The sequence below is a fragment of the Bactrocera neohumeralis genome, unplaced genomic scaffold (genome assembly GCF_024586455.1).
Source record: "Bactrocera neohumeralis isolate Rockhampton unplaced genomic scaffold, APGP_CSIRO_Bneo_wtdbg2-racon-allhic-juicebox.fasta_v2 cluster09, whole genome shotgun sequence".
Classification (NCBI taxonomy): Eukaryota; Metazoa; Arthropoda; class Insecta; order Diptera; family Tephritidae; genus Bactrocera; species Bactrocera neohumeralis.
This window is the reverse complement of record NW_026089622.1, coordinates 17,430,243-17,444,139: the sequence shown is the minus strand read 5'-3', so window position 1 is coordinate 17,444,139 and position 13,897 is coordinate 17,430,243. Positions and strand designations below refer to the sequence as shown.

General features: G+C 36.7%; 1 protein-coding gene across 1 annotated transcript; it reads left to right on the top strand.

The window, feature by feature from the left end:
* The first annotated feature begins 9,411 nt into the window (after positions 1-9,411).
* Positions 9,412-11,775, top strand: LOC126764090 (ATP-dependent DNA helicase PIF1-like). Its single transcript, XM_050481875.1, has one exon. The coding sequence runs from the start codon at positions 10,494-10,496 to the stop codon at positions 11,619-11,621; it is 1,128 nt and encodes a 375-aa protein (XP_050337832.1). The 5' UTR covers positions 9,412-10,493; the 3' UTR covers positions 11,622-11,775.
* Positions 11,776-13,897: the final 2,122 nt, after the last annotated feature.

Sequence of the window (13,897 nt, the reverse complement as noted above, 5' to 3'; positions counted from 1 at the left end):
CCTTTGTCTTTACGAGAACATCAACCAGCTGGGCAGCGGCACCTTCCCAATTAAGGGACCGGACGTTCCAGGTGCATGCCCCCAATTCGTAATCCTTATTTCGTTTGGCATGGTCGTCATCAAAAGAGGGGTCTCTCATCCGAGGCTGGTTGTAGCTCTTCACTGGGGGTGTTTTTTACGTGGCGGGTCCCAAACCCAGCGCACAACCCTTGTAGGGAATGTTTCGCCTTCTCACTTTAGCTCGCCTTCGAACGGATGTTCTTAGGCTACCCAGAGGATACTTGGTCAAAGACCGAAGTAGTGAGCTGCTTGAGCCATGTGTAAAAGAATCGTTTCTGGCCACTCCCAAGTGAATGGCGATCAGAGAACTTTCCTCACTTGCGTGAACTTCTACACATGACTCCATCCTCCATCCGCTGCACAGTATAGTAGCTTAGATTTTACTGTTGCTGTTGCTACTATTTCTGTTGTCATTTGAGTTTAACTTTAACAGACGCTGACACGCTCATTGTGAGTCCGACGCGGTTGAATTTTTGTATCAGCCACCTTGTCCATGCATGATGGGGAGGACACCTAATTTTGAGAGGCGGTATCCACTCGACTGTCGCTGGGGTTTCATCAGCTTGGCTGTCTTTTATACCGCACCCTCCACTCCTGCTGCTTCCCGTCGGGGCTACTAAAGGCCGTCTGGCTATTCGAGACCTGCCGATCCCTCCGGTAGCTTACAGCTCAACTAAAAAGTCGGGTCCCACTGGAAACCAAAACCAACGGACATATTTTTTAATGTTTTGTCCACAAACTCGTTGGTTGACAAAACACATCGAGTATTGCGGGATATACATATATGTAAGTATGTCAATGTGGACTTCAAATAAGAGTACAATGGTACCATGTATATGATTATTGTTACTTTGAAAAGGAAATATAAACACTTTCTTAAGATTAATTAAACAAATAATTTTGTTCGATTATTTCATCTAACGGTTTAATTGTACCGATAAAGATTCGATTAATTGCAATATTAACCGATTATCTCCATTTAATCGTAACAGTGTCACCACTAAAATTTTTACAAGTGCCGCGCTTTTTGCATATATAGAATTCTTAAGTATCTAAAATTAGTGTGGAAATACTTTTTCAAAGAAAATTCATCCGATGTACGATGCAAATATTAAAGTGCTCAAATAATACATCAAATATGATTAAGCATTTAAAATTGAAACACGCAAGGAGGCTGCATCCTTTAATGATATAAACACTTTGTCTGTATTTTCGTTTATGTAAATAATGATCATTATGCGAATAAAGGGATCACCTCAGTCCGAAAAATCACTGATTTTCGCCAATTTTTTTAATGTAATTAAATTGTTGAACGAACACGTAAAGAAAAGGTCCTGTACGATGTTCACGATTTCAAAAAGATTATTAGTAGCTTTTTTATTTTTTTTTTTTTTTGTTTTAAATATGACGGTTTTTATCCTTTTTTAAAATGGGAAGATTTCAAAAAAGAACAAAAGATTCCATAGCGCGATAGAGAATGACGTTAAAAATGTTCTTTCCAAATTGGGACTAGATATTTTCAAAACTCTTCCTTTGAGAGTGGAAACCGTTTTTAAAACAACAACAAGAAAAACGCGTTTGAAGAAAATTGAGATAATATTTATTACAGTGTATACCAGCCGATAACATAACAAAAAAAAACGATTTTTCGAAAATTTCAACCCCATACCATGCAGCATAAGCAATATGCTACATAGTACAATATGAACATACACCTACATTTAGTTATTAAAGATAACTTCAAAAACTTTATATAATCGATGAAAATACTCAAATAAAATCATAATGAATATCTTTTCAGCTCAATAAAGACCTTTACTTCTCCCCCACTCGCAATAAGAATTTAAAGATTCTTACAAACCAACCAAACCACGATATTCCATGCGCATACGTTTAGATAGTGACAGTTTCTTTATCGGTGCGGAGCAGAAAATTTAGTTTTAAATTTATTCTTAAAATACTTATTAAGAAGAAACATACAGTTCACTCATTTTAACACATCTCGCGCCAAGCCTGAAAAACTCGATTTACTCATTCGAGCCAAAATATTTTTTTTCTGATAACATTCTACCATAAGTACCATCTATGATTACTATTAGTTGGATTATAACTATTAGTTAATGAGATACTACAATTCTGTGAATCAACTTGTGTTAGTTTACAAAAAAAATGGATCATAAAGCATTCCGTGTATTAATAAAGCAAAGCTTTTTTGGGGAAAATATTGTTGAATTTGGGCTCTGCATCATGGAAATCCACTGTTAAAAAGGTATTTGCTAAGCTGAAAACAGGCGAAATGTGCAAAGTAGGTGCCTCGCACCTCGCAAAGTTCATAATCCAACATAAACAAAAAAAATCTCTAATCGGAATAAAGTCGAATTTTTGCGTCGGTGATAAAAACATAGCTCCATCATTTTCCACTGGAGTCCAATCGACAGTCATCCTAGTGGACTGCACATGATTAACCGGTTCTCTGGCGTGGAAAGACGAAAAAGGCGGCTGAAAAGTTTATGACATCAGTCTTTTGGGATGCACGTGGTATAATACAGTTATAGTTCAGCCGTTCTTGAGTTATAAATGGTGTAACTAACACAACTTTCTTATATATATATGAGATTTGAAAACAGAAAGTGAAAATTTTCACTCTGAATTTTCATCAATTTTCAGTGTGTTTACCGGTGATCACGCGGCCCCAAGAAGTAAAATTACTTACATTTTGAAATTTTGAGACTGAATTTACTTTTTTTTCAATTACATAAATTTGAAAATTAAAAAAAAAAATTATTTGAATGTTTTTGTATGGTATAAAATTATTTATTTCAATAAAAATAAGGAAAAATATATTATTACAAAAAACTATCCACCTGTTCTCTTTGAACCAAATAGCATTATATTTTGTCCGCCCCTGACGCATTATGGGTATGAAAACTGCTCAGGCCAACAACAATTTCACGTTCTCCTGGGGCCACAGATTCATTCCAGGTATATAAAACGTGTGCACTATTCTACTTTCATGTTTAAAGACATTAAGGTTGTGTGTGTATATGTGATCCAGAACGTAAACATAGTGGGACACAGAGGTACGACGAGTACGTGGCATGGAAGAACTTGACCGTAGACGCGTACGAGCTGTTTAAACTATTTAACGGCAGCTGCGCGCATTACCAAGCGGTAACAAACGTCATAAAGAAAGTATGGGGTGCAGCTAGGGCAGTGCTAGTATCTCACAATACAGTACTCAATTTCGATGCAATCATGGCTCGGCTAGATTGATCATAGGCAGATAAAACTTCACTACGCCTATTCAGGCAGGCCCTCGAAATGGTTATGCAAGGGGAATTAACCCTCTTGGAATATTCTGATGAGGTCGAAGGGAAGTTGATCCTAGTTACAAACAAGTTGTAATATTAAACAGGCTACATTGCTCAACGATGAAGTCAGGGAAGACGCACTCCACGCCTTCATTTCTGGCTTGAAAAGCCCCTTAAGGCCATATAGCCAAAAGATTTAGCGTCCGCATTAGCGCTAGCCAGAGAAGCAGAGTCGAGCATAGAGTGTAATATATTTTGGGCATTCAACGCCAAAACTGTTGCAGAAAGAGAACAGACGAGGGAAAAAATAGAAATCGACCGTGCGCAAAACAAGGCAGAAACTAAAAAGAAGAAGGTGGAGAAAAAATACCCATTTTGTCAAAAGACAGCAGTCAATAATACAAACGGACCAAGGAAGCAGCGATTGAACAATGTTGTTCAGAGCGTGCCAGATTCGCAAGAATATCAAACGTGTGCGGAAACCGCTCTAATCGAGATCGAAGACGATAGCGAATCATGTGACAATGACTCATTTCTTTTTTTTAAAAAACGCTGGGTGGGAAAAATATAAAAATAGCAACGCTGCCGGCAAAAAATTTCATTAAACCAATAAAGGAGCTACAATAAATAATTCCTGTCGAAAGCCCTTTCACCTCAAGCTCGATACATGGTTCAAGCAAAGCAACTAGTAAGTGCCTTATGAAAATGTTTTGCCAAATCGCGATCTGGAACTTACGTAACTACGCTATTAATTACAATAACAAAGCCGAGCAATTGCAGTATCATTACTGTGACAGTGTAAGCTTCACAGGTGGAGATGACATAATAGTGCCAACATCAATCAAAAAGGAATTCACAAGCATGGTACTGAAAAGAATAAAAGTGTGTTCGACCTCTAATGAGGCTTTGACATTCAATACCTCAGTCATAGCTGCAATCCGCACTATAGACAGCGAGCTCATATAATCCCCTATATACCCTATGGAAGTTTCAGACTTTTTAAATAACGGCCTTTAACCAACAATTTCAAAGGAGAAAATTGTTTGGTGAGCAAGCATACAAGGCATGTTCCAAAGTAAACAGGACTTTTTGAATCTAGCGCAACCTGGTGACGCCATCTATATGCCGACTGGTGCATTAGAATCTACTATCTTTATCGATTGTCCAGTGAGAATTTCATGACATTTCATCGATTGGAAGTCAAGTTATTGCTTTTAAGTGTCAGTATGTTTGTGTTATCGGTGCGAAAATGAGATTCGATCAAAGAGCCAACATTAAATTTTGTTTTACAATTGGTAAAACTTTTACCAAAACGTTCCAATTGATGAAACAAGTTTATGGCGATGATTGCCTATCTCGTAGCAGAGTGCACGAGTGATTTCAACGTTTTCAAAGTGGTCGTGAGGACATAAATGACGATCAACAGTGGGCCAATCAAAATCCGTGATCACCGGAAATTCCATCGAAACTGTGCGTGAATTCATCAAAAATCAGCCCAAATCAATATTGAAATTCATGGAAATGGAATTGAACATCTCCAAAACATCGATATACCGCATTTTGGGCTTACGAAAGGTGTGTGCACGGTTTGTTCCGCACAAATTGACTGACGACCAAAAATTGCTCAGAATCCAACATTCGATCGACGCATGTGAGCGATTATTTGACCAAAAATTACATTTTAACCATTAACCACTCCCCGTATTCACCTGATATGGCACCGTTCGACTACTTCCTATTCGGAAAAATGCATTTGCCCATGAGAGAAAAAGCGTTATGCAGACGTCCATACCGGCCAACGAGTTAAAACACTCGTTCAACATGCTTTTGGACCGTGAAAAAAGCTGTACTGAAGCAGAAGGAGACTATTTTGAATAAAATATATTAATTTTGGCGAAAAAAACCATTTGATTTGTTTACTTTGGAATGCACTTTATACATGGTCGGATTATTGACAACTCCCACTCCAGCTATATCCCGGTTATTAACGGAAAGGTACTGGTATGGAGAGCAACATGATTATTTAAGGGGGAGCCTGCTTTGGAAGCTTAAAAAAATCGAGTTTTTTTGTTGCTTAAATCTCTTTAAAAATTATCTTCGAATATGTCCCCAAAGTTATAGATAGGAATTCGAAATATTTTCCAATCTAGAGAGGAAAAAGTGGCCAAGCGTTTAGCAGGTATATGAGCGCTTGAGCGACAACGATTTTTCATAATTGGCGGGCAGGACAGAAAAAAAAAACTAAACGTCGTATGGAATTGGGACAAAGCCTACTATCTTTGGCAATAAATTATCTTCTATTTAAAATAAAAAAAAAATAAGAAAGTCAAACCTGTCCATACACAAAAAATTACTTATTTCTTAAAAACAAAATAATCAAACCGGTATGGTCATATGGTACGCAACTGTGGGGATGTGCCATGATAGCAGTATTAATATGTATTATACAACGTGATAAGAGACATTGTAAATGCTTTTTGGTACTGCAAAAATGCTGATATTCATCGAGATCTAAGGGTGAATACAGTCGTCGAAGAAATAAGGAGTCAGGCATATGCCCACTACAAAAGGATTAATGCATATGTGAACGAGGAGGCGAGAAATCATCTCTTAGACACATGCCTCTCTAGTCGATTATGTCGAAAAAACAGTTGGAAACCAAAATATAAAGGAATTAATTATATACCATATACTTATGTATGAATATCTTCTATATATATATATATCTTATATATAAATTGTTCGTTAGTCTGATTAAAACTCGAGAACGGCTGGGCCGATTGAGCTGACTTTGGTTTTAAAATGTTTGTCGTAGTCCAGAGTAGGTCTAAACGGTGAGCAAATAAGGCAAAATTACGAGTAAGATAGAGTAAAACGACAATTCCATTTTCCCATATAAAAGTTGAACACTTACTTGCTGTCAAACATTTGACGGTATTTGTACTCTCAGTTCCGATCGAATTGAAGAACGCATTAAAACAAGACTTTTGAATCGACAACATAATATCAACTTTGCTCATAACATCGTGTATTTAAATTTCAATTTCAAATTTCAAAACATATAAATATAATTAATGTGTTGACATGTTTGATGGTGCCAGCCTTACAGTGTTACTAACTGTCAAAAATACTTTTATTATAATAACGGGGAGTCTCTGCCTGTGCAGACTCCACATTGCTCATTGCTTACTAGATATAGAATACTACATAGTTTGCCATATATGGTAAGCTAGAAGCTGTCTCTTCAGCAGTTTAACTGCGCAGTTTTCATTTATATGAAAATTTCGAAGAGGCAACATATTCCATTTCCACATATGCCGACGGCATTTTAATTTCGGTAATATGAAAATTAGAAGAGCGAGTTAAGACGGTTGTGTTATATTATAAAAATAAAGTACATTTTCAAAATAACATTTAATATTTAGTTTAATATTGTTAATTTATAGAAATATTATGGAAATTGGGTTGTGAAGTCTTAAACTTAATAAACTTATACAAGCATAAATCAAAATATCATTTCTCATTTTAAATTTATTATTTTAATTGGTATATAAAAGTTGTGCCACAATTTTTATATAGTAGTCCAAAAATATAAATTCTTATTTTTCCCAGAAATACATTTGTAAAAAAAGGATCTTTATCCTTTGTTATTATCTTATTTTTTCCAAAAATACATTTGTAAACAAAAGGATATTTATCCTTTTTTTATGTTCCACACAAAAGATTTAAGGAGTTCAAGAGCTCAAAACGTGCCCTACATCAGCTACTTACCCGACGGCATTTCGCAAATGATAAAATAAATTTTTTAAGAGCTCAAAGCATACGCTACATCATCTCGAACCTACCTACCCTACGCTTTTGCGCAAATGATAATATCATGATAGCAAATGCCCACATACAGATTTGGCAATGGCAATAACAGTTAGTATTCTATAAATTTTATCCTGTCGAGATGCCCTGTAATAAGTGTATCCGAATGTTCCATTGTTTTGTCATCTCATGTAAAAAGCACGTGTATCCGAACGTTACATTGTTTTGTCCATAAATTTAGAGACTTTTTGCTGCCCTCCTACTTTAACATCCTTGGTTTTGTCATCTCATGTTAAAAAAAAGGAACATTTAATTGGAGAAATAAGAAAGTAATAAGTGTATCCGAACGTTCCGTTGTTTTGTCATCTCATGTAAAAAGCACGTGTATCCGAACGTTACATTGTTTTGTACATACATTTAGAGACTTTTTGCTGCGCTCCTACTTTAACATCCTTGGTGTTGTCATCTCATGTTAAAAAAAAGAAACATTTAATTGGAAAAATAAGAAAGTAATAAGTGTATCCGAACGTTCCATTGTTTTGTCATCTCATGTAAAAAGCACGTGTATCCGAACGTTACATCCGAACGTTCCATTGTTTTGTCATCTCATGTAAAAAGCAATGATAACAGTCGTACAAGTATGGGAGAATTACGTTCAAGAGTAAATAACTATCAAGTGGATATGGGGAGAATGGAACGAGTTCGTGCACATCGATCACAACAGCAGCGAGCACGGGATAACGAATTTAATCGATTCCGCAGACGCAATGCTCCTGTAAACCTCGAACGAGGAGCATTTTCCTACGATCCGGGATTTGATTATAGTGCCGACAAATCTGTGACGATTGGAGAAATGTCAATCATTTGTCAACATTGTAAAGCATTAAAGTACAGCAGTGAACCTGCAGGATTATGTTGTGCTGGTGGCAATGTACAATTGCCTCAATTGGTTCCACCACCTGAACCGTTACACTCATTAGTTAATGAGATGGAAAGTGAGTCTAAACACTTCTTGGCTAACATCCAAAAATATAATAATTGCTTCCAAATGACATCGTTTGGTGCAACGCATATAGTACAAGACGGGTTCATGCCTACTTTCAAGGTAGTATACCATAATTGTTTTAGTGAAATTCTAATTTGTATTTGTATCACAATTAATTTAACCAGTTCTTAAACAATTACAGATACAAGGACCAATTCATCACCTACTGGGGGCAATGCTGCCAGTGCCAGATGCAGATCATAAATTTTTGCAAATTTATTTTATGGGCAATCAAGATGTGGAAATTGATACACGTTGTGGTCATAATCCAACCGTCAAGCGAATCATTGTCCAACAACTGCAAACATTTCTTCACGAGAATAATGAATTAGTGAAGATGTTCAAAATGGCACTGGATCGGATGCCATCAGACAGCCATAATATGTAATAAGAGCCGACAAAACACCTGCTGGAGAGGTGCAATCAAGAGATATTGTACTTCATCGCCGGAAAATGAAACGTGTATATGAAACGCATAGAGCTTATGATGCTTTACAATACCCGTTAATTTTCTGGCAGGGAGAAGATGGGTACCATTTTAAAATCAAAATGGTTAATCCAACAACAGGTAATTAGATTATACAAAATAAAATATTTTATATGTTCAATATATAAATGTTTTTTTTTATCATATGTACTTCCAGGTGCTGATACACACAAAAAAGTCAGTGCCATGAATTATTATGCATACAGACTCATGATCCGTGAAGGTGAAGTAAATCACATTTTGATGTGTCAACGGGACTGAAAGATTGAGATACATCCGTCTTAACCAACAGCAGCTTCGATCTGAAGAGTACATTTATCTTCGCGATGCAATCAATGCTGACGGCTTGCTGAAACCATCTCGGGAATCGATGGTTACCCATCGTATCGTCGGCGATCAGTTGAGGACGGTGGACGATCTGTAGATGTCAAGATAAAAGGACAAGATTTTCATGTAGACAATCGTTGGATTGTGCCGTTCTATCCTTTCCAATAGTCCAAAACTTTTGAAGCTCACATCAACGTGGAATTTTGTAACTCTGTGAAATCCATAAAGTACATATGTAAATATGTTAACAAGGGTAGCGACATGGCCATGTTCACAGTAGCAAACACAAATGATGAAGTGTCTCACTATCAGATGGGTCGCTATGTAAGCAGCAATGAGGCTATTTGGCGCATATTTTCGTTTGCAATTCATGAAAGACATTCCACTGTATTGCATTTGGCAGTTCATTTAGAAAATGGACAACGAGTGTATTTCAACCCAAACAACGCTGTGGATAGAGCGGCACGTCCACCTGTGACCACATTGACAGGTTTCTTCTCAATTTGTGCAACTGATCAATTCGCTCGCACTTTGCTGTATGCTGATATGCCGCGCTACTACACATGGAACGCATCATCAAAGTCTTTTCAGCGTCGTAAACAAGGAACACCACTTGAAGGATATGAAAATGTATTTGCCACAGATGCTATAGGCCGTATATATACAGTACATCCTAATAACGATGAATGTTATTATCTTAGATTGTTATTGGTGAATGTTCCTGGTCCGACATCTTTTCAACAATTGCGAACAGTTGATGGACATCTGTGTGCGACTTACCGTGAGGCGTGTCAATTATTACGGTTGCTTGAAAACGATTCGCATTGGGATGATACGCTCAAGGATTCCGTGATATCTTCATCGCCGCATCAAATTCGCACACTGTTTGCGATTATAATATCGACATGTTTCCCCTCAAATCCGAATGATTTGTGGATGAAATATAGGGATGACATGTCTGAGGATGTGTTGCATCGCGTGCGTTGTGAAACTTTGAATCCTACATTGGAAATTACGGCAGAGATTTACAATGACACATTGATCATAATAGAAGATATGTGTTTGTTGATGGCAAATAAAGTATTGTCGTGTTTGGGCCTGACAGCACCCAATCGTGCTATGCAAGATGCATTAAACCATGAGTTGCAAAGAGAACTCCAGTACGATACTCAAGCTATGACCGAAGCAGTTCGCACAACTGTTCCGCAATTGAACGAAGAACAAAGGATTGCGTACGATCGTTTAACACAAGCTGTAAACAGTGGGTCTGGGGGGATTTACTTTCTTGATTCTCCTGGGGGTACTGGGAAAACGTTCCTAATTTCATTGCTATTAGCAAAGATCCGATCGCAAAATGAGGTAGCCCTAGCGTTGGCTTCATCTGGAATAGCAGCAACTTTATTACGTAGAAGGCGGACGAACTGCACATTCAGCCTTAAAATTACCATTAAACATGCATATCAACGAAACGCCAGTTTGCAACATTGCCAAAAATAGCGCTATGGCGAAGACTCTCCAAGTATGCAAATTGATAATTTGGGACGAATGCACAATGGCCCACAAGAGGTCGCTGGAGGCACTAGATAGGACGTTAAAAGATTTACGTGATAACCAAAACATTTTTGGTGGAGCTATGATACTGTTGTCAGGTGATTTTCGTCAGACTCTTCCAGTAATTCCTCGATCGACTGTTGCTGACGAAATAAACGCATGTCTAAAATCATCAAATTTGTGGCGGCACGTAAAGACACTACAATTAACTACTAACATGCGAGTGTTTTTGCAACAAGATCAAACTGCGACTGTGTTTTCGAAGCAGTTGCTGGATATTGGCAATGGTAAGGTCGCAGTTGACAGCTCGACCGGATTAATGACTTTTCCCACAGATTTCTGTCACTTCACAGAATCGAAAAAGGAGCTTATTCAGCGTGTTTTTCCGGACATTAAACAACAATATAATAACCACGATTGGCTAAGTGAACGAGCAATATTGGCAGCAAAAAACAAAGATGTCGATGATCTCAATGCTACCATTCAGAATTTCCTTCCAGGAGAGTTGTTTACGTACAAATCAGTTGACACGGCCACAAACCAGGATGACGTAGTCAACTATCCTACAGAATTTTTAAATTCATTGGACTTGCCTGGACTACCACCATATAATTTGAAATTAAAAGTAGGGTCAGTTGTCATCATGCTGCGTAATATTAATCAACCTCGACTTTGCAATGGAACGAGATTGGTTGTGAAGAAACTCATGAATAACATCATCGAAGCTAAAATAATCAAAGGAAAATACAAAGGAGAGGATGTCTTAATCCCACGAATACCTATGATTCCAACGGATTTGCCATTTGATTTTAAGAGGTTGCAATTTCCCGTGCGTCTGGCGTTTGCGATGACCATAAATAAATCGCAAGGCCAATCGTTGCAAGTTTGCGGAATAAACTTAGAGTTTCCCTGTTTCGCACATGGACAATTATACGTTGCGTGTTCGCGTGTCGGAAAACCAACATCCTTATTTATTTACGCACCGCAAAAAAAAACTAAAAATATTGTCTACCAGAAAGCACTATATTAATTAACTGTATATGATCATAACTGTGTTGTATTTAATTTAAGCAAAGATTTGTTTATCATGTTCACAGTCCAGAAACGAGCACATCCAAGAAAATTTTAAATTTTTGTATATGAAGTGTATAAATATAAATAAATGACTTAATATGTATATAATATGTGCATTTGGATCCTTAATGTCAACGTGTATTAGTAACTCTTTATTTCCATCAACTTGGCTCCATCTACTTGGGAACCACTTGGCTCGCCAGGACATGATAATATGGTGGAAGTACTAGGCGACTCGGACAAATCTGATTCGATCAGAACATTATCAATGTTGAGCTGCTGGCTGTCTTCAATAACATCAATATCTACCAGAACATTCTTGATGTTGGGCTTTTGGCTGTCTTCAATAACTTGAATGTCCTGTATGTCTTCGGCCGATAAATTTAATTCACAGAATGCCTCCTCAGATGATGAAGATGGCATTGCAGAAACGTGTTTTGGTTTAGATAGCAGCTTTTGCTTTAATATATTTTTTTGTACTTTTGCCCTGTTCACGCGTATTATTCGTTATACATTCTTACCACACTTGGTACAAAATCTGAAGGTAACAGCGATTATGTTGTAGCATTCGTCGCATCTTAATAATAATTTAATACAATCTGGACAGTTATTATTTTTTTCTGCCGTTCCATCCACTTTTTACAAAACGGACAATGCATTTTAAGGAGTTGAGGGATATATAGCTTCACTATAACTATATTATAGTTGTTTGAATTCTTTATTTTCTCGATGACAGATGTAGTTCTTCTTCTTTTCCTAACCATGGCCATCGTCAAAAAAAAAAAAAAAAAACACAGATGTAGTTTGATAGTTACAGTGTAAATATTTGTCAGTATTCACTCAAAAAAAAATTGTCTATGGTAAAATGTCCCTTGAAATGTTAACGTCTCTTTGCTGTGCATCTATACTATAATTCTTTAATATTCCTAAAAATCTAAAAGCAGCAAATTTCAATAAAATTAAAAAAGTATTAAAATTGACTTAAAAAGTAATTGCGAAGTTCGCCGGGTCTAGTGTAATTTATTTTTGAGTTATTCAAATCAAACTAATCGTTCGTTTTTTGAAACTAGTTGTAGTGACATCAAACATTGTTAAAGTTTTAAAAATGTTTGTAATACAAACTAAAAAAAAAACAAAGAATCTAGAAGATAAGTTATTAACCAATATGAATCTCTAAGTTTTTTTTTTTTGTTTCAGATAGAGTTTGCGACCTGCAGTTTGCCCGCCGTCCGGCAAATGTTGAAAAAAGTTGAGGATGATGTTTAAATATCTAACTATTATTCTTTTGGGATATTTTCATACGCATATACCACGCTGAACACGTAATTGTTCTAAGCATTTTCGATTGGAACCTTTGTATTATACGAGTATCAATATATGATGCACAGGTCGTCGATTCATTCAAATCAGTTTTATGACCGCATTACACGAGTATATAATAAAAGCACTTTGTTGTCTAGGCTAAGTTTGCAGTTTTTGTTTAAAAGCCAATTTAAATTTGTGCTCTGTGCTCAAATGCTTTTCTTATTTCGTTAGTAATTCTATTTACTTGCTGTATCGTGCTATGGTTTCTGCGACTTTTTCAATGAAATTGGGTAGTACATATCCGAGACTTAGAATTGCATTGAAGAGCAAAGAGAGCACTTCTACAGCAATAATTGGTAACTCAATTTTCATTTTTGGGGTAATATTATTATGCCCCGTCGACTTTTTTGGATTAAGTTCTTATATGACTCCTATAATTTCAGAAGATGAAGTCTTAAAAGACTCGAGCGACTCTTTAGTTATGATGGGTAAGATTGACAACTTAAAGTTGTTTTTTGGGCAATTAAGTTGAAGTACTTTTTCTAGGTGATTTGCGAAACAATTAGTCTTTTCCTCGTCGCTTCAAGCCCAATTTCTACCCAAGTCTCGTATAGGCATGTTGGAGTCAATTGGTGGCTTCATGGACTTTTGGGTTTTCCAAAGGGAATTTCGCTTGCTTCAATTTGGACTCAACTTTTTTACATACATTTCAGTGTTGAATTCTTCCTCGCGTTTAAGCGCTTTTTTTAATTTACCTTTAGCAGATTTCAATTCAGAGATAAAGAGATGTTTAACTTCTCTCTCACTGGAAGTGAGAGAGCAATTGCTAAACGTCAAAACCACCTAAACTTTGACAGTTTATCGAGTTCAGGAGGTTTTGACGTTTAGCAATTGGAAAAGAGGGACGACCAGATTAAAATCCCGCCA

What these genes read in the sequence shown, in the direction of transcription:
- LOC126764090 (XM_050481875.1), top strand. Translation starts at nt 10,494, where the DNA reads ATGCATATCAACGAAACGCCAGTTTGCAACATTGCCAAAAATAGCGCT.